At 43.5% G+C, this 19223-nt stretch overlaps 1 protein-coding gene across 2 annotated transcripts in view; it reads right to left on the bottom strand.

The window, feature by feature from the left end:
• The window catches only part of SPMIP2 (sperm microtubule inner protein 2), a 79106-nt gene that overhangs the window by 40886 nt on the left and 18997 nt on the right, over positions 1 to 19223 (bottom strand). For both annotated transcript variants that reach the window (XM_082243630.1, XM_082243631.1), the window contains exon 3: positions 2474 to 2532. In XM_082243630.1, coding sequence (XP_082099756.1) covers positions 2474 to 2532 — 59 coding nt within the window. The remainder of the gene's footprint in view (positions 1 to 2473; positions 2533 to 19223) is intronic.

The following is a 19223-nucleotide window of genomic DNA, read 5'->3' on the forward strand; positions in this document are numbered from 1 at the left end:
AGGCCCAACATGCAAGGAGCACCGTCAGGTGTTCTAGGAGCATAAATGACACATATAATTTCATTACAACCAATCACACTTTTGAAGGCCCTGGAGCACCAGGACAATGGAAACCCCCACAAAATGACCCCATTTTGGAAAGCAAACACCCAAACACATAATCTAGGAGGAATGGGCTGCAGATAGGTACTCAGGTACTCTGATGAGCTGCAGGTAAGTACTCAGGTAGTCTGATAGGGTGCAGACAGGTACTCAGGTACAATAATCGGGTTCAGAAAGGTACCCGGGTACTCTGATGGGCTAGAGACAGGTACTCAGGTACTCTGGGCTGGAGACAGGTACTCAGGTACTCTGATGGGATACAGAGAGGTACTTGGGTACTCTGATGGGCTGGTGACAGGTACTCCAATGACAGGTACTCGGGTATTCCGATGACAGGTACTGGGGTTCTCTGATGACAGGTACTCGGGTACTCTAATGACAGGTACTCAGAGTACCCGAGTACCTGTCTTCAGCGTACCCGAGTACCTGTCACCGGCCCATCAGAGTACCCGAGTATCGGTCATCCGAGTACCTGATGGGCTGGTGACAGGTACTTTGATAGGCTAGTGACAGGTACTTTGATGGGCTAGTGAAAGGTACTCTTTATTGGGGGGGGGGGAATCAATGTGTTTTAGGGTGCACTGTGATCGGTTACTAGCTGTTACCGCAATCTCCTCACACAGGATCAGTGTGAGGAGGAGAACACAGAAACAGCTAGTTACCGTGTTCTCTGTTGACATTCTGTGACCGGACACAGCCGGTCACGTGGTAAAGAGCCAATTTCATTGGCTCTTTACCCTGACAGGGATAAACTGTGTCAGAGTGACACTCTCCATCCCTGATCGTCGCTCCGCCTGGGGGCGCGCAGGAGCGGCGTGCACGAGGAAAGTGCATGTGGCCGGCTGTGATTGAACACAGCCGGTCACATGGTAAAGAGACATTTTCTTAATGGCTCTTTACACCGATTGGGGATGGGCTGTGTCCTGACGGACATGCCACAACCCCGATCGCTGCGCTGTGTGCCCCAAGGAGATGTTCCTGGCGGCGTCATATTACTATGGCCCGGTATGGAACTGGTTAAACATGCAACACCTTCCTAAGCACAACCCTCCTCTCCCCCTGAGTACCAACCACCAACCCATCCCCCGTGACAGTGGGTGGGGGTTCCTCTCTCCTGCAACTGCTGTCACATATAAACTGGTGTGGCTGTTCGGGGCTCACTATGCTCTCAATTCAGAGTGCACATCGCTGTCTGCAAAACAGGCGAATATCACCTAAATGGTGCACAAATAGGAGATATTCATTTTACCTACCGGTAAGATTTAATATCAGTTTACCGGTAGGTAAAAATCACAAAGCAGAGTTTACTATCACTTTAATAAAGGTCTGCTGCCTCAGTACTGCAGCAGTCTGACACTATTAAGCAGTGACACCCAGTGGGAACCAGGGAAACTACACTGACAATACTTCTGGAATTCCCTACAGCACCACCTTGCCCTGCCTATTCTTACAGTCTTACAAACCTTCCTCCTGCAAGTTAAGAGTATAATGTTCTTTTATGCATCGCATACTAGCACAATATAAAGACTTGCTCTCCAGCGGTGTGCTGTCACAGCTGACAGGCTTCCGTTTTCACCCAGTCTTCCTTCCGGGGTCGCAGGCTCTGGCCATTTAAATGGCTGAGTCAAGATGACATCACTCCCGCGTATGCGTGTGAGAGTCATGGCCGCGGCACAGCTCTCCCAAAGAATGACCTAAAAAAACAAGTGGACTTTGCTACTGATTTAACAAACAGCCACATCTAAAGCTGGGGCCAGTGCAACATGGATGCCTAGGCATTTTGGCTTTAGTATAACTAAAGGCAAAACTTTGTAGATTTGGAGTGGGGTTGGAACCACTCTCAGGTTTTTACTGTTCCCTGATTGTCCAGGTCACCAATGTCACAGGAATGAAAGCGATGGTAAATCCATAATTTTGAGTTGCCATCAGAACAGTAATAGAGGCGAAAACTTTCAATGGGTCCACTTGTAACTTGTAATCTACCCGTAAAAATTGTCTTTATCACACACGAAAGATACCTTCTTACTTCCTGTTGAGTTTACTGGAAAAGAAGTTAATGGAAAACTCCCTAATGAAACACAGATGGCAAAAAAAAAAAAGTACAAAACTTGGTTTTAACGCTTTTCTACTTTATCCAAAACTGAAACTTTTGACTTTAGATGTGCTTTAAGATTGGTATTTTGAAACAAAATAAGCAAAGTTAGAGAACAAAAACTAAAAATAGAACTGTAAGAAAGAAAAAGGTTGGTATTTTATTCCTTTTTTCTTTTTATTCTTACAAGCATAGTGTAGCTCCTGAGGATCATAGTACTCTGGAGACAGGTGCCTATTTTCATAATACTTTTATTCTCTTTAGTCAAGCAGGACTTACCAGGGATTTTGATATCTGTGAGTTACTTTGTCTTCACAAGCTCTGCGAAATTCTCCCTCCTAAGGAACAAGAAGAATGACAGCCACAGGTAAGCAGTTAGTAATACATACATTGTGCTAAAAAAGCTGGATTAGATGTTTTACTTTACCATTCCATGCTGCCCTTATAGAAGTAGCAGGAAAAATAAGTACATATATTACAGTGTTTCACTAAAATGACTGAACTTGACTAATACAAATTGCAGCATATGTGTTTACATATCTATCCACAAATATACCTTTCAATGGCTAATCGTGCCTTTAACATGTTGGGCACAACACCTGATTCTACCTGCAAAATCAGGACTGGGCAGTGATCATGGAGACTACCATGGCTATAGACTTTCGCAGGTCTCATTTAAATATCAAACCCCAACACAATGCTTACTGCAAAAATAAGAATAGATAGCCCGTCCACCGGACACCTCACTCGGCCCGAGTGGTTAGCAGGTAAAAGTAGCCTGAGTTGATTCATCCAGACCACAACATTGGAGTCCTATTTTTGCTATATGTTTTCAGTCTGGACAGACCTTTCCTCAGCCTTCACCATCACTAGCCAGCGGCATCCAACTCATCGGACCTTGACAGCCTGAGCGGGGACCCTTAGGCTGGCCATAGACAGTGCAAATTTATTTTCTGCAACCTCAGGTTGCAGGAAAGAAATTTAGCATGATTCCCCCATCAACACAGTGTTGACAGGGGAATCCCGCCTGCTGAGCAATTGTCTTCTCCCAGCAGGGATGACTTCCCCCATCAACAAAGACAATGTTGACAGGGGAACCCCTCCTGCAGAGCAATTGTCTTCTCCCGGCTGGGGAAGCTGTCCCTGCTGGGAGAAGACAATTGCTCAGCAGGAGGGATTCCCATGTCAAAACTGCTTGTGTTGATGGGGGAATCGTACAAATTTCTTTCTTCTTCTAGCAGCTATAGCAGCCACTTGCAATAATAATCGCAAGCGAATCCGGCAGGCTGGTTGTACCCAATTTATCAATCGATTAACTTGGTACATTCAGCCTGCCCATAAATGGTTCAAACTGTGTATGGCCGGCCTTAAGCATTTATCATGGGTCCCAACACAATGCTTGCTGAACATAGTGAAGTAAAGTGACATATCAGGTACTTCCAGATATAAAGCTGGCCATACATGGATCAGAATTCAATCAGTTCAGCAGGGACCAGCTGAATTTCCATCAATGTATGAGCAGACTGGTTGTACAGAAGTCGATGTTCCAATGTACAACCACCCTGACAGGGTTTTCCCAATCTATCAGTGCCACCGGCTATAGCCAGCAGCACTGATCAGTGTATTCTGATGGTGGGGAAGTCTCTCCGCAGTCAGAATACAATAGCTTAGTGGGGGGGATTCGCCCATCCACAACGAGTGTGTGGATGGGGGAATCGGATCATTTTTTGTTGTTATCTTTCAACTCGCTGATTGAACAAAGAAACAAAAGACTAACATATGGGCTGCCTATGGAGGCATGTGACTCAATCCCCATCTTCCAACATGCTGTGCTAGTGCTCAGTGATTGGTTGTTCAGGCATCCAGTATTTTCACATGATGGATGAAAGATTGTTCAACCCTGTGTAGGTTCCAAGTCGCAACTTGAAGCTTAGACCGTTTTTGTTTTTCACTTCCAAAAACCAAATGGCAGGACAGCAAAGGTAAAAGTCAACAATTGGTGAGGCTGCAGATAATGTAAACCTGGTGCTTGGCCATCTGCATGTGCAAAACCAAGGTTGAATTAAATGTTTTTATTGTTTTAATATTTCAACTAATATACAAACCAACTAATATACAAACCAAAAAAATGCTGTGATAATAAGAACGTTCCTCCTTCTGGTCCCATATGTAATTTTTTAAGTGTGTGATCAGATGTAGCTCCAGGAATAGGTGGCAGACTGTATAGGTGGGATACAAAGAAAGAAGATGAAAGCTCAAGTCAAGCTAAAATTTCTGTAGCTGTCTTCGGACCCGAATAGGTAGATCTCCTCTCACTTCCTTGTAATGTCACAACCAGACAAAGGGATTAGAGGAAGAGGTGTCACTAGGACAGGAAAACGCAGGTAGAATCAAAACCCCTTCCACACCTGACTTCCTTTCCAATGACTCCAATTTTGGGCACACCCATCTTTCCACCCAGAAACACAAAACCTCAATTCTTCAATGATCCTGCAGGGGTACTTTAGGGACATTCCCTTTCACCTTAAGATGGAACTAGTTAGAAAATGAAGTCCTGATGGATCACTTCGTATTGCTCCCGACTGTCCCTGATTTGGAATGAGGTGCCTCTGTCCCTCTTTCCTCCTCATTTGTCCCTCATTTTGGTCTTCTCTATATAGTTGTATGTAAAAAGCACTTTTTATTTTTTTAAAAAGTGTTTCCCAGTGCTAAAGCTTTCATCAAATTTCTAAATTGCTGCATTTGCAAATTTCAAAGCCAGTATAAAAGAATAATAGTGGTAAAAAAAAAAAGGACTTATGGGTTTAACTAAATTCTTTTATATAATTATCCTTTAATTATGCACGGCAGGGGGGTGTCCTATGCCTACTTACTTTTTCTAATTGGTTTCCCTCGTTCCCATCTCATACAGTTGGGAGGTGTGACTTCGTGCTGGCCCCTTTTGTAGGTCGTGTGCACTAATGCTTGTAGTTTAGGCAACAAGCTTTGTGAGCTGACCGCTCTTATGTCTAGGGACAACTTGGCCCTTGTTGCAATTACAGAGACGTGGTTCAAAGATTCAAATGTCTGGGAAATAACTTTATCAGGGTACACACTATACAGCAGGGGTCTCCAAACTGTGGCCTTCCAGTTGTTCAGGAACTACAATTCCCATCATGTCTAGTTATGTCTGTGAATGTCAGAGATCTACAATGCAATGCCTTATGGGCTGTGTAGTTCCTTAACAGCTGGGGGGGGCATAGTTTGGAGATCCCTGCTATACAGGAATGACCGAGTAGGGAAAAGGGGCGGTGGAGTTGACATATACTGTATGCCAAAAATAGCATACCGCTAACATTAATTTAAAAAAAAAGAATGAAATACTCAAAAAAACTCTGGGTCTGCCTTCAAACAAGAGAGGGATCTTCCCTTAGAATTGGTATAGTATACAAATCCCCAGGACAGACTGTAGATTATGATAACTTGTTGATTGACAAGATAACTCAAATGGCAAAGAAGGGAGAGGTTTTGATTATGGGTGACTTCAACATGCATAACTTTAACTAGAATTCTCTAACTGCTATTACAAGTAGGAGCAGGCATGTAATAGAAGCACTGAATGGGGTTTCTACAGTTAGTAAAAAGCCAAACCTGAGGTTACCATATTCTAGACCTAGTACTGACAAATGGGGATAGACTGTCTGATGTTGAGGTTGGAAAGAAATGGGGTTCTGTAAATATGCAGTTGGCTAAAGGATAGATACCATAGTGTGGTTGTAAATGGGGTTCACTGGGGAACATAGAGCAGTCATTAGTGGTGTACCACAAGGCTCTGTAATGGATCCTGTCCTATTTAATCTATATGTAAGCGCATAACTAAAGGTTTGTTTGTTTGGCAAGGTATGTCTTTTTGCTGATGACGCAAAGGTGTGTAATAGGGCTGATATCCCTCGAGGGGTCTGTAACATGGAACATGATTTGGCAATGCTAGAAGATTGGTCAAAGCAGTGGAAACTGCAGTTCCATGTTTCTAAATGTAAAATAATGCACCTAGGGAAAAATACCTCGAGAGAGCACAACATTGGGGGTACAGTGTTAGCCAGCACTACAGAAGAAAAAGATTTGGGGTACCGTATTTTCCGGCATATAAGATGACTGGGCGTATAAGACGACCCCCCTAAACATAGGTTTTGGGCTATACTCACTGTATAGGAAGCAAGGCAACACCATTGAAAAACATCAGGTTTCTCATAGATCTCCAAGGTACCCCAAGTACTGTAATACAGTGGAACCTTGGTTTACGTGCATAAATTGGTTCCGGAAGCATGCTTGTAATCCAAAGCGCTCTTATATCAAAGCGGATTTTCCCATAGGAAATAATGGAAACTCAGATAATTCGTTCCACAAACATTTATTCATTATGGCAATACAAAATACAGTATAAAGTGTACTGTAGAAATGTAAAACAAACTAAGCTGAACTTCAAAATACAGTACTGTACTGTATACTGTACTGTACATGTACATTATTCTGTTCAGCCCTGTGCAGTGTATTTACTGTACAGTACTTTCACAATTTGACTTCTCTTTTAAATGTACAGTATGCAGGTGCAATTTGACTTCTCTTTTAAATGTACAGTATGCAGGTGCAGGGGTTACTGTACTGTATTCCGGAGTATTGTATTGTATGTACGTACTGTACTGTACATGTTCAGTACAGTATTCTGTTCAGCCCTGTGCAGTGTATTACTGTACTGTACTTTGACTTTGTACTTTGACTCGACTCACGTTTGCCTTCTCTTTACTGTACAGTACATGTATGGGTTCCACCACATCCGCCCATCCGCTCTGCTGTATTCCGGAGACACTCGGCTCGGCTCGGCTCGCTGATGACGTCACTTCCGGGTGCGGGCGCCGCTCGTATATCAAAGCGGCGCTCGCAAACCAAAGCAAAAAAAAATAAAAATGATTGCTCGTCTTTCAAGTTGCTCGTAAACCGCGGTACTCGTAAACCGAGGTTCCACTGTACATGTAATCTCTCATAATATCTCCAAGGTACCCTAAGTATAAGTATTACCAGTAGATGTAATCTCAAAAATCTGGCTGTGTGGGAATCCTGTACCGGTATGCCGTATGTACCGTAGCTTCGGCTACATACAGTGTACCGCGCTGAGCCAATCACAGTGAGCGATGTATTCTATTATTGAATGCAAAGCCTGCTCGGATTGGCAGAGTCAGAGAGGCGGGCTGATGTTACTCCGCCAATCCGAGCAGGCTTTGATTCAATAATAGAATACATCGCTCTCCCTGATTTGCTCAGCGCGGTACACTGTATGTAGCCGAAGCTACGGTACATACGGTATACCAGTACAGGATTCCCACACAGCCAGCGTCTTGAGAGATTACATCTACCGATAATACTTATACTTAGGTTACCTTGGAGATATTATACTCAGCGTATAAGACGACCCCCCATTTTTGGGGGATTTTTTTGAGGTTCAAAAGTAGTCTTATACGCCAGAAAATACAGTATTTATTTAGGATGATTGTAAAATGAGCAAACACTGTAACCAGGCAGTGGAAAACGTGAATAGAATTCTAGGATGCATCACTAGAGGAGTCACCAGCAGGAGGAAGGGGGTTCTGATTCCCCTATATAGATCTTTAGTGATAACTCCTTTAGAATACTGTGTCAAGGTTCTAAGGACCTCATTTACAGAAAGATATTGATAAAATAGAACGGGTCCAGAGGCGGGTAACAAAAGTGGTGAAAGGTTTGGGGAATAACACATCTCAAGAGTGACTTCAGGAAGCTAATATGTACATTCTGGAGGAAAGAAGGGAAAGGGGAGACATCAAGGGGGTGAATTAGGATCAGGAGGGCAGGTATTTCAATATGAAACCAAAATCAAGAACATGGAGACATGACCTCAAACTAACTGGAGGATCGTTGAAAACGAATCCTTAGAAAGTATTTTTTTTTACTGAAAGGGTAGTTGATGCTTAGAATTTACTACCAGCAGTGGTAGTGAGACAGTCAACAGTAAATGGCTTCAAACATGCTTGGAACAAACAGATCTATAGTAAGACAATAAAGTTAATGAGAAAAAAAAATGGGCAGACTCGATGGACTACTCTTTTTCTGCTGTCACTTTTCTATGTAGGTATAGCTATGTAAAATATTAAAAATAAGTACCCATCCTGTTTAAAATCATGTAATTCACTGTCTCACCCCACTTTGCACATGCTCAATTTCTGTCTATTCTCAGCATTGTTCCTAAAATCAGAGTCTCTAGAGGCCAATCAGCTGATATCTTTAAGATTTACTGTTGCTGAAGAGGGAAGAAGTCAACAGGAATGACACAGACTGTGCTGAGGGAACACAGACTAGGAAGGGAGAAAAGAAAAGCAGGAGAGGTGACCGGACAAACTCCACTGTCGGAGAAAAAAAAAAAAAAGAGTTAAAATTACAAGGATAGTGTCTTAACTGCCTGATTCTTTCCCCATTCTACCTCATCCAATAAGGAAGTGACTGCTCTGAGCGTCAATAAAATGGCGGCCTCCAGGAAGAAGAAACAGGAGCAAAGCTAGAGGCAACTTACAGCACGCAGTGATTTTGGCAGCATAATTATTAATGTGGAATTTATTTAATTATTATCAAACTGTTATGAGTAAAGTTCTGCTTTAAATGACAAGTTAAAAAAACCAAACCAAACTGATATTAGACCACAGCCATGAACTGGACAACTGGTGAAAATCCCAACTGTTAAGGCCCGTACACACGTACCGATCGTCGGCATACAAACGTCGGTGGACGAAGGATCTGCCGATTGTACGCGTGTTAGTATGGTGCCTCCGACAGATGTCTGCGCACAATCCGCGGACAAAAGTCTTTCTTGCAAACATGAAAATATTTGTATGCCGACACCAGAACGGACGATTGTTCGCCTGTCAGTACACAATTCGGCCGACAGACCGCAGATTTGCAAGACTGGGCATGCTCAGAAAATAGAAAACACAGGGAAAGTTAACCATTACATGACATCACTTCTGCAGTCGGCGGACAAAATTCTTGTGCTGTCCTTGTGCTGTCTTTGCACTTTTCAGCAGACACCGACATCCCGGGGAGAAAAGAGGAACATTTGTATGCCGACCATCGGTACGTGTGTACGGGGCTTTACATTTCCTCCACATTATTCAAAGGGGTGACTACCAATTCCATCAACCACCAAATTTGAAAAATGATGCTTCAAGTCCTCCCTAGTGATACTAGTGGAATACTCCACCCTCCCTCTTATATAAATCGGTGGGAAGAGGAGTCAGACACCACATTTATACCTTATGAGATGCACCAAATCTTCCTATTCACTCACATATATCATCAATTTCAAATTCAGGAAGCAGGATACAAATTGATATCCATGTGGTACACGGCCCTGACTTTCCTATATCAGGTATATCCCCATCTACCACCTAAATGTTGAAGATGCTAATTTCAAGATGTTACCCAATCACATATATTTTGAATTTTTTTTGACCAAAGTCGACCTAGGGGATAACCCCTCTGCATATTTATTCCAAAAAAATATATATATAAAAAATCACTGTCATTCAATTTGTAAACAAAAACAAATTCAGGAAAACAAGGTATTACTGGATATCTTTCCATTTCACCAAGAGATACTGTTCACCTTTAACCACTTGCCGACCGCCCGCCGCAGATATACTGCGGCAGGCTGGCTCAGCTGCGCGAATCGCCGTAACCATACGTCGCTCCGATCTATTCACGAAAGGGGAAGCTCCTCTGCGGGGCCGGTAGCCACGATCACTCCCCAGGAAGACAGAATGGCAGTTTGCCGTTGTAAACACGGCAGACCTTTATTCTGTCAGTTATCAATACAGGGCTCCTGTTTTCCTCCAATTTAGGAACATAGGTCCCTGTGTTGATCCAAATAGCCCATCCTCCTCACAGTTAGAAAACACCCCCTAGGCTCACATTTAACCCTTTGATCACTCCTGGGTTAACCCCTTCCCTGCCAGTGTCATTACAGTAACCGTGCATATTTTTAGCACTGATTACTGTAGTAATGTCACTGGTCCCCCCAAAAGTGTCAAAAATGTCAGTTAGGGGTCAGATTTGTCCGTCACAATGTCACAGTCCCGCTAAAAATCGCTGATCGCTTCCATTACTAGTAAAAAAAATAAATAAATAAAAATGACTAGATTGTAGAGGCGATAAGGTTTGCGGAAACCAGTCAAAATACGTTTATTGGGATTTTTCTAAACAAAAATATGTAGCAGAATACAAATTGGCCTAAAAAGATGTACAAAATTAGATTTAATTTTTTTTTAGGGGGGGGGGGATGTTATATAGCAGAAAGTGAAAATGTTTTTGTTTTTTTTCAGAATTGTCGCTCTTTTTTTGTTTACAGCGCAAAATATAAAAACCACAGAGATGATCAAATACCACCAAAAGAAAGCTTTATTTGTGGGGAAAAAAGGACATCAATTTATTTGGGTAGAGCGTCGGACGACAGCGCAATTGCCTGTTAAAGTAACGCAGTGCCAAATCGCAAAAAAAAAAATGGCCTGGTCATTTTGGGGGTAAAACCTTCCAGTCCAGAAGTGGTTAACCAAGATGGGCAACCCCCAAACTGACACACTTGGTTAAGCTCATGATAGACAGCTGTATACTCTGCTGGAAATCCCCCTCCACTTTTCTCATTATTTTCTATAGGCTACAACATGTTCTATGGCCTAACCGTTCTCCTCTTTGAACTTCTTTGCCACCAATTCTCTCTCCCTTAGTACTCCCCCCCCCCCCCCCCCCCCATATGCATCCAACCCTGTCATTGCCCACCTTCCCTTTTTCCCTCCACATTCCCATAATGCACCTACAAAACTGCACGGGTCTCCTTGTGATGGCAAAAGCCCCCAAATATGAATACATATAGACACTGTGTTCAGTCTATACTTTATTTACAATCTATGGTCATTACTGAATTGTAGACCTTGTCTGTAGGGACATCCAGATCCTCGTTAACCTTGTTCATTGTATATGCATTTCATGTAACTGTCATGATAAGAAAAAAAAGAGAAAAAAAAAAGAGATGGAAATATACTTCCCATGTGGTTGCCGCTCTTTCCATTGCTATCAGAGAGGGTGTTCTTGTATTTGATGTGCTTATACCCAGTTGTAAGAGCAAATGTAAGTTTGAATGTTAAGACAAGTTTTTAATGATAGAACTGTTTAATTAGTATTCTAATACACTGTGCTGTCTAATTTCAAAGACATTATATTTTTATATTAATCGATCTTATCTATTTCACAGAAAATGAATCACATTAACATTTATTATTGTGAGCATAGGCATGTATTGTCCCTTTCTGGAAGCAATTCTGAGAGCGGTCTCCTTTAGAACACAGCCAATTGTGTTTATAAACTGCTACTAGACAGCAACAGTATCCACACTAAGCTCCATACTGCTGCCATATACTGCTATAAATTATATACTACTGCTGATAACTATGGCATTTGTACACAATGTAGCTGTGCTAAATACATGGGTGTCAACAGTAAATAATAGGTCTCCCCCTAGAACAAATGTAAAAGAAGAACAATAGGAAAACAGTATACGAACAGAATACCATGCTAGAAGTATAGACGTATAGGGAGTAGATTAGTTTAAATAATAACTGTTGATGTGTTTTTGATTAAATCTGAACTTCAGACAAATATAAAAAGCACTTGTTAGTACAGCTATGTTAGACTAAGATAAGAAAATTATACAGCGCTGCTTTTAAATTGCAACAATCTCAATATAAAAATCAATATCATTGGATAAAGTGCAATCTGGAATGCAAAATCACAGTATGAAAATCAATAAACAATGTACATAAAAGTGAAAGTGCATAATGTTAAAAGTTCATTAGTGCAAAAAAGTGCTAGTTTATTCTTCTGGTTCTTCACAAGGTGCCACTGCGTGCTCCCCTCCTGTGATCCCCACTCACCAGAGATTTATATCAAGTAGGCATATAGTGCTCTCAGGTATAACACATACTGTATGTAATGGAAATTTCCCTTCTTCTGCAAGCATAGGGTGTAGGGTATGGAGTACTTCCTGAAGTGGGTAAAGATCCTCCAAAATCCCTCCAATCATGAGGCTCTCATCCAGCAAATGTAAATAAGAAAAAGGTGCCCATAGTGTAATACTGTATGTTTATTTAAAATAGGGGTGGGGAACCTATGTCCCGGGGGCCGTATGCGGCCCTCAAAGTCATTTGGTCTGGCCCCCCGTGCAGCTGAGTCTGTGTCTCTCAGCTGATCTGTCAGAATGAAGCCAATGCTTCCTGTATAGTTCCGGCTCCGTTGTGACAGTCTGAGTGAGTCACAGGCGGAGTGATATCAAATGCACTCCGCCTGTGACCAATACAGGAAACATCGCCTCTTCCTCCAGTGCGGCACCGCTGCTAGCCAGCATTTCCCACCAGCAGCACTCACAGCAGTACCAGCCAGAGCCAGCAGTACTCACAACAGTACCAGCCAGAGCCAGCAGTACTCACAGCAGTACCAGCCAGAGACAGCAGTAACAGCCAGAGTCAGCAGTACCCACAGCAGAACCAGCAGTACCCAAAGCAGTACCTGCCAGCAGTACTAGCCTGAGCCAGCAGTACCAGTCAGCAGTACTAGCCAGTAGTACCAGCCTGAGCCAGCAGTACCAGCCAGCAGTAACCACAGCACAGTACCAGCCTGAGCCAGCAGTACCCAAGGCAGTACCAGCCAGCAGTACCTACAGCAAAGTACCAGCCTGAATCAGCAATACCCACAGCAGTATCAGCCAGCAGTACCCACAGTACAGTACAAGCCAGCAGTACCAGCCTGAGCCAGCAATACCCACAGCAGTATCAGCCAGCAGTACCCACAGTACAGTACAAGCCAGCAGTACCAGCCTGAGCCAGCTGTACCCACCAGCAGTACCAGCCAGCTGTACCCACCAGCAGTACCAGCCAGCTGTACCCACCAGCAGTACCAGCCAGCTATGCCCACCAGCATTACCTGCTAGCAGTTCTTTTCAAAACTTACCACCATAAAGTCGACTGCACTCCAGACTGACCGACGCAAACCTGGAAAACCAGTTGCGAGTAGCAACGTCATCAATACCAGCTAACATCACACACCTCACCAAAGAGAAGCTGTTGCAGCCATCACATTAGGGGTGAGTTAATTAAATGTTTGACCAAATATAACAGGCACATTTTTAAGTTGATAATTTTGTACGGCCCCCGAATGATTTTATAAATACCCAAATGGCCCTTGGCAGAAAAAAAGGTTCCCCACCCCTGATTTAAAAGATTAAAAGCAGATACACTTACAATTAGGTGCATAAAATCAAGTATAAAAGTGTCAGTATGGTTCGCCTCCCCGTGTGCGTTCCAGTCATCAGACGTTGTACTAGGCTGCCGTCCCCGCTTGACGCGTTTCACCTCTCCTACTGGGCTCTACAGCTATGTATTCAGTAAGAGCTTAACTCCACGCTACCTACCTTTCCTTCAATGGTGCAACATCACTTACTGGCGCTGCAACTTCTCCCTGGCTTCTTCCGGGTGCCTGGCTGCAGCCGTCTTCTTTGGCCAGTGTGGGATGATACTATTCTTGCGCATGCGCAGAAGTGCTGTCATCCCAGCACACAGTTGCTGTCCCAGAATGAAAGCTAAGCTGCATTTTCACCCCTCAGTGTACACCCCAAAGCAGACTGTGAGCAGGAAGGTAAGTTTCTTTTATTGCAGAAGAGACATTGCAGATTTTTTCTACAATGAAGAGCCTGTTGGCTTGCAGTTTTTGAAGACTTTAACCACTTGCCGACTGCCTAACGACCATTTACGTCGGCAGTCAGCCCCTCACAGGCAAAGTGACGTAGTACTATGTCGCTAGCCTGTGAGGCTCTAGGGAGCGAGCGCGTGCCGCTGGAGGCGAGCTCCCACTCGCTCACGGACCCCCCCCCCCGCGTGTGAGCAGTGGACCCGTTGTCCGCCGGTCACTCGCGATCGTCAGTTACACCGGGAGAAAGGCAGACGGCTAATGTAAACAAAGCCGCCTGTCATTCTTCCCTGTGTAACAGCAGAGATCATATGGTCCTGCTATGTAGGACCGTTGATCTCTGCTGTTACATCACAAGCCACATCCAATCACAGTTAGAAGCACGCCCCTAGAGACACACTTAACCCCTCCTTCTCAAATAAAGTTAACCCCTTCCCTGCCAGTGTCATTTTTACAGTAACAGTGCATATGTATAGAACTGATTACTGCAGTAATGTCACTGGTACCCCCAAAAGTGTCAAAAATGTCAGTCACGGGTCCGATCTGTCCTCCGCAATGTCGCAGTCCCGCAAAAAAAAACGCAGATCGCCGCCATTACGCGTTAAAAAAAACAATAAAAATGACAAAAATCTTTTCCTTAGTCAGTAAACGCAATAACTTTTGCGCAAACCAATCAAAATATGCTTTTTGCGATTTTTCTTTTTTTTTTTTTTTTTTTTTTTTTTTTTTTTTTACCAAACATATGTAGCAGAAAACAAATTGGCCTAAAATGTTAAATTTTGATTTTTACATTTTTTTGGGGGGGAATTTAATATAAAAAAAATGTGAAAAATATTGTTATTTTTGCAAAATTGTCGCTCTTTTTTTGTTTATAGCGCATGATCAAAAAATCGCACAGGTGATCAAATACCACCAAAAGAAAGCTCTGTTTGTGGGAAAAAAAGGACGTCAATTTCATTTGGGTACAGCGTCGCACGACAGCGCAATTGTCCGTTACTCACGCAGTGCCGAATCGCAAAATAGGCCCTGGTCAGGAAGGGGGTAAAATCTTCCAGGGCTTAAGTGGTTAATAACCACATTACAGTTATTTTAAGCTAGGGTAAGTACTTGAACTTGTCTTGCTATCCGCTTTCTGTATTCCCCTGTACAGCAGAACTCCGACCAGAAATGGGAGACTCAGCACCAGCAGCCAATCAAACTCTGCTGCAGTGCACATGTACTGACAGTCGAAATGCTGCCAGAAAGACAGCACAGTGCACAGAGCAATGACCCTATTCTTTGTGCTGCTACTCCTTCACTGTTCAACAGGCTGTTGCAGTGAAACTCATAAATGTGACTGGGCTCTCTGGTAGGAATGTCTGAATTGCAAGGAACAGATTAATAAATACAGTACTAATTTGTAGATTTTGGGTATTTAACTGCTTGCCTAAAGTATACCTGTAAAGTGACCCTGCTGCTAGTGCAATGGGTTAAAACTGAATGCAACCTGCAAAAGCAGAAGAAAAATGCGCACCTTACGCCAGCGGGCAGTATACTGAAGCTTCACATTCTTGCTGAGCTTCAGGTGAAACAGCTGAAAGTGCTGTATAGTGTATCCCCCTCCTTTCATGTTGTTGATCTTCCCGCTGACACCTACGTCAACTACAGGAAACGTAATAATGTAGGCAGCGGTGAGAGAAACCACAATGCGCAAGGGGGGACAATTTATAGGACGCACCCAGAAGTGTTGTATAGCCATGGCGCTTGGAGCGCAGCAAGGGAGTTACATTTTAAAATACAGCCTGCCATGAAGAAGGGTATTTATCATCTTTCTTTGCAGGCTTGTGTGGAATTAGCAAAAAGGTCAATTTAAAAGATAATAATTTTCAATTTGCGCAACATAAATAAAAAATAGCACTGATAAATTTAGCTAATGTAATAAATGTAACATCAGAGTTGCTATTACTAGGTAGTTTCGCTCAAATGTTTTGTTTTTCCGAAATCTGCAGAACATTAATAATCTGAGTTTGCATGGAGAAGTGATCCTACTACCAGTAGCCCATAATGTCTACTATTGCTTCATTAACCACTTTACCACCGGAGGATTTTGCTGTCTTACGTCTGGGCCACTTTTTGCGATTCAGCGCTGTGCGACTTAACTGACAATTGCGCGGTCTTGCGACGCTGTACCCAAACAACATTTACGTCCTTTTTTCCCACAAACAGAGCTTTCTTTTGGTGGTATTTTATCACCTGTGCGATTTTTACTTTTTGCGCTATAAAGAAAAAAAGAGCGTTTATTTTGAAAAAATAACAATATTTTTAAAAAATTTTTTATATGAAATTCCCCCCCAAAAAAATTTAAAAATCTAATTTTTTTTACATTTTTGGCCAATTTGTTTTCTGCTACCTATGTTTGGTAAAAAAAAATCGCAATAAGCGTATTTTGATTGGTTTGCGCAAAAGTTATTGCGTTTACTAACTAAGGGAAAGATTTCTGTCATTTTTGGTGTTTTTTTTTTTAACGAGTAATAGCGGCGATCTGCGATTTTTTTTGTGGGACTGCGACATTGCGGTGGACAGATCGGACCATTGGCTGACATTTTTGACACTTTTGGGGGTACCAGTGACATTACTGCAGTAATCAGTGCTATACATATAATAATGACACTGGCAGGGAAGGGGTTAATTTTATTGGAGAGGGAGGGGTTAATGTATGCCTGGTGCTTACTGACGTGTGTGGGGGGAGGTGACTGAGTGACACAGGGACAGATCGCAGGTTCAGCTATGCTGTCCCTGCCTGTCACTTAGGAGATCCGCCCGCTCTGTTTACACAAGCAGGCGGATCTCCACACTCGATTCCCCGACGATCGGGGAAGAGCAGTGGCGATCGCCGCCGCTCCTCCCCTGGCCCGACTCCCGCTGTGACTGAAAACAGCGAGCGCCGCCTACAGGGGGAGGAGTCCAGCGACGTACGTCTACGTCGCTGGACGATAACGAGCCACATTGCCGCAGTAGCAGCAATGTGAGCAGACGTCAAGTGGTTAATGCTCCTTATTTGTGGCCAAGGTAGTTTAAGCCCCGGTTCACACTTGTGCGTGTGCGGGGTTCGCATGTCATGTCGGAGCGCACTGCTCCGACATTACATGCGATCAGCTGTGCGGTGCGAGTTTAGCCATGCAGTTTGTATGGCTAAATTCGCATCGCACCCGCAGCAAACACGCACAGGAGGCATTTTTGCTGCCGCATCAGGATCGGATCGCACAGCGGTTCACACTTGTGCGATCCGATCCTGTGCGAACTGCACGATCGCACTGCGATATGTGATCAAACTGGGGGTGTCGTTAAGATTACATTGACACCCCCAGCGTATCGCATATGGCAGTGTGAACTGCCGGGGGTGCGTGTGCGATGCGGGAAAAGGCTGCGAATTCGCAGCCTTCCCGCATCGCATATATGTGAACCGAGCCTAAAGACATACACTGTATTGTCAAAAGTATTGGGACGCCTGCCTTTACATGCACATGAACTTTAATGGCATCCCAGTCTTAGTTTGACCATTCTTCCAGAAGCGTATTTGTGAGGTCAGGCACTGATGTTGGACGAGAAGGCCTGGCTAGCAGTCTCCGCTCTAATTCATCCGAAAGGTGTTATATCGGGTTGAGGTCAGGACTTTGTGCAGGCCAGTCAAGTCCCTCCATCCCAAACTCGCTCATCCATGTCTTTATAGACCTTGCTTTGTGCACTGGTGTGCAGTCATGTTGGAACAGGAAAAGCCATCCCCAAACTGTTCCCACAAAGTTGGGAGCATGAAAATGTCCTGGTATCCTGGCTCCTTAATATTTCCTTTCACTGGAACTAGGGGGCCAAGCCCAACCCCTGAAAAACAACCCCACACCATAATCCCCCTCCACTAAATGATTTGGACCAGTGCACAAAGCAAGGTCCATAAAGACATGGATGAGATGGGAGTTTGGGGTAGAGGAAAATGACTGGCCTGCGCAAAGTCCTGACCTCAACCCGATAGAACACCTTTGGGAAGAATTAGAGCGGAGACTGCGAGCCAGGCCTTCTCATCCAACATCAGTGTCTGACCTCCAAAATCCCTTCTGGAAGAATGGTCAAACATTCCCATAGACACTCCTAAATCTTGTGGACAGCCTTCCCAGAAGAGTTGAAGCTGTTATAGCTGCAAAGGGTGGGCCAACTCAATATTGAACCCTATGGACTAAGACTGGGATGCCATTAAAGTTCATGTGCCTGTAAAGGCAGGCGTCCCAATACTTTTGACAGTATAGTGTATATGTGCCCAGAGCAAAATTTTGCATACCCTCCAACTTAAATATGACAGGTCAGATGGTGAAAAAACTAGGTTAGTCTCACTTAAGAATGACATAAAAATGCTTGCTTTTACAAATAAAATGTAATTATACTATTGCTTCCAATATTTATGTTAGAAACATTGGCTTATGAGAAAATGGCCCTAGAGTGTCTGTGTTTAATTTTTTTTATTTATTTTTTTATTTATGTATTTATTTATTTTACAGTATATTCTATACAATGACTTAGTTAGTCTTAGGCTCCGTTCACATGTAGGCGTTTTTGGGGAGTTTTTCTGCTCTAGGATCAGCTCTCAAAACGCCCAACAAGTCAAATCCTATTCATTTCAATGGCCCCTGTTCACATCTGAGCGTTTTGACGCTGTGAGCAAAACGCCCAACGCTCAAAAAAGTACATGAGCTTCTTTTTGGGCAAATTACAGGCGTTTTACATTGGTCTCTATTCAATCTAAAAACGCCTGCACAAAAAACGCCTGTAAAACGCCTGTAAATCGCGGTAAAAATCGTGGTAAAATCGCGCGAAAACGCTACGCTCAGGTGTGAATGTAGCCTTAGTTAGACAGTCAATTGCAAGCTCCTCTGGGGTAGGGCTAATGTGAATGGTTCTGTGTGTTATATAACAAACTGCTTAATACATCAATGTTATAATGTGGAAAAAGACAAGTAAATACAGTCCAGGGGTGTCAAACTCAATATCACTGTGGGACGCATCAGCATTACAGCTGCCCTGAAAGGGCCAGTTGTATCTGTAAGACTAGATGTCAAGAACAAGCCTCCCACGGTCAGAAGTCAAGAGTCCCCCCACTCTCCCTTAAATCACAGTGCCAACCCTCCTTTCCATGTGCTGCTGCATGCAAGAAACTGGTGGTGGAGCTGGGAAGCACAAAGTTCAGGGTCTGGAGGAGGACCCGAGG

This window comes from Pelophylax lessonae, assembly GCF_965119305.1.
Source record: "Pelophylax lessonae genome assembly, chromosome: 1".
NCBI lineage: Eukaryota > Metazoa > Chordata > Amphibia > Anura > Ranidae > Pelophylax > Pelophylax lessonae.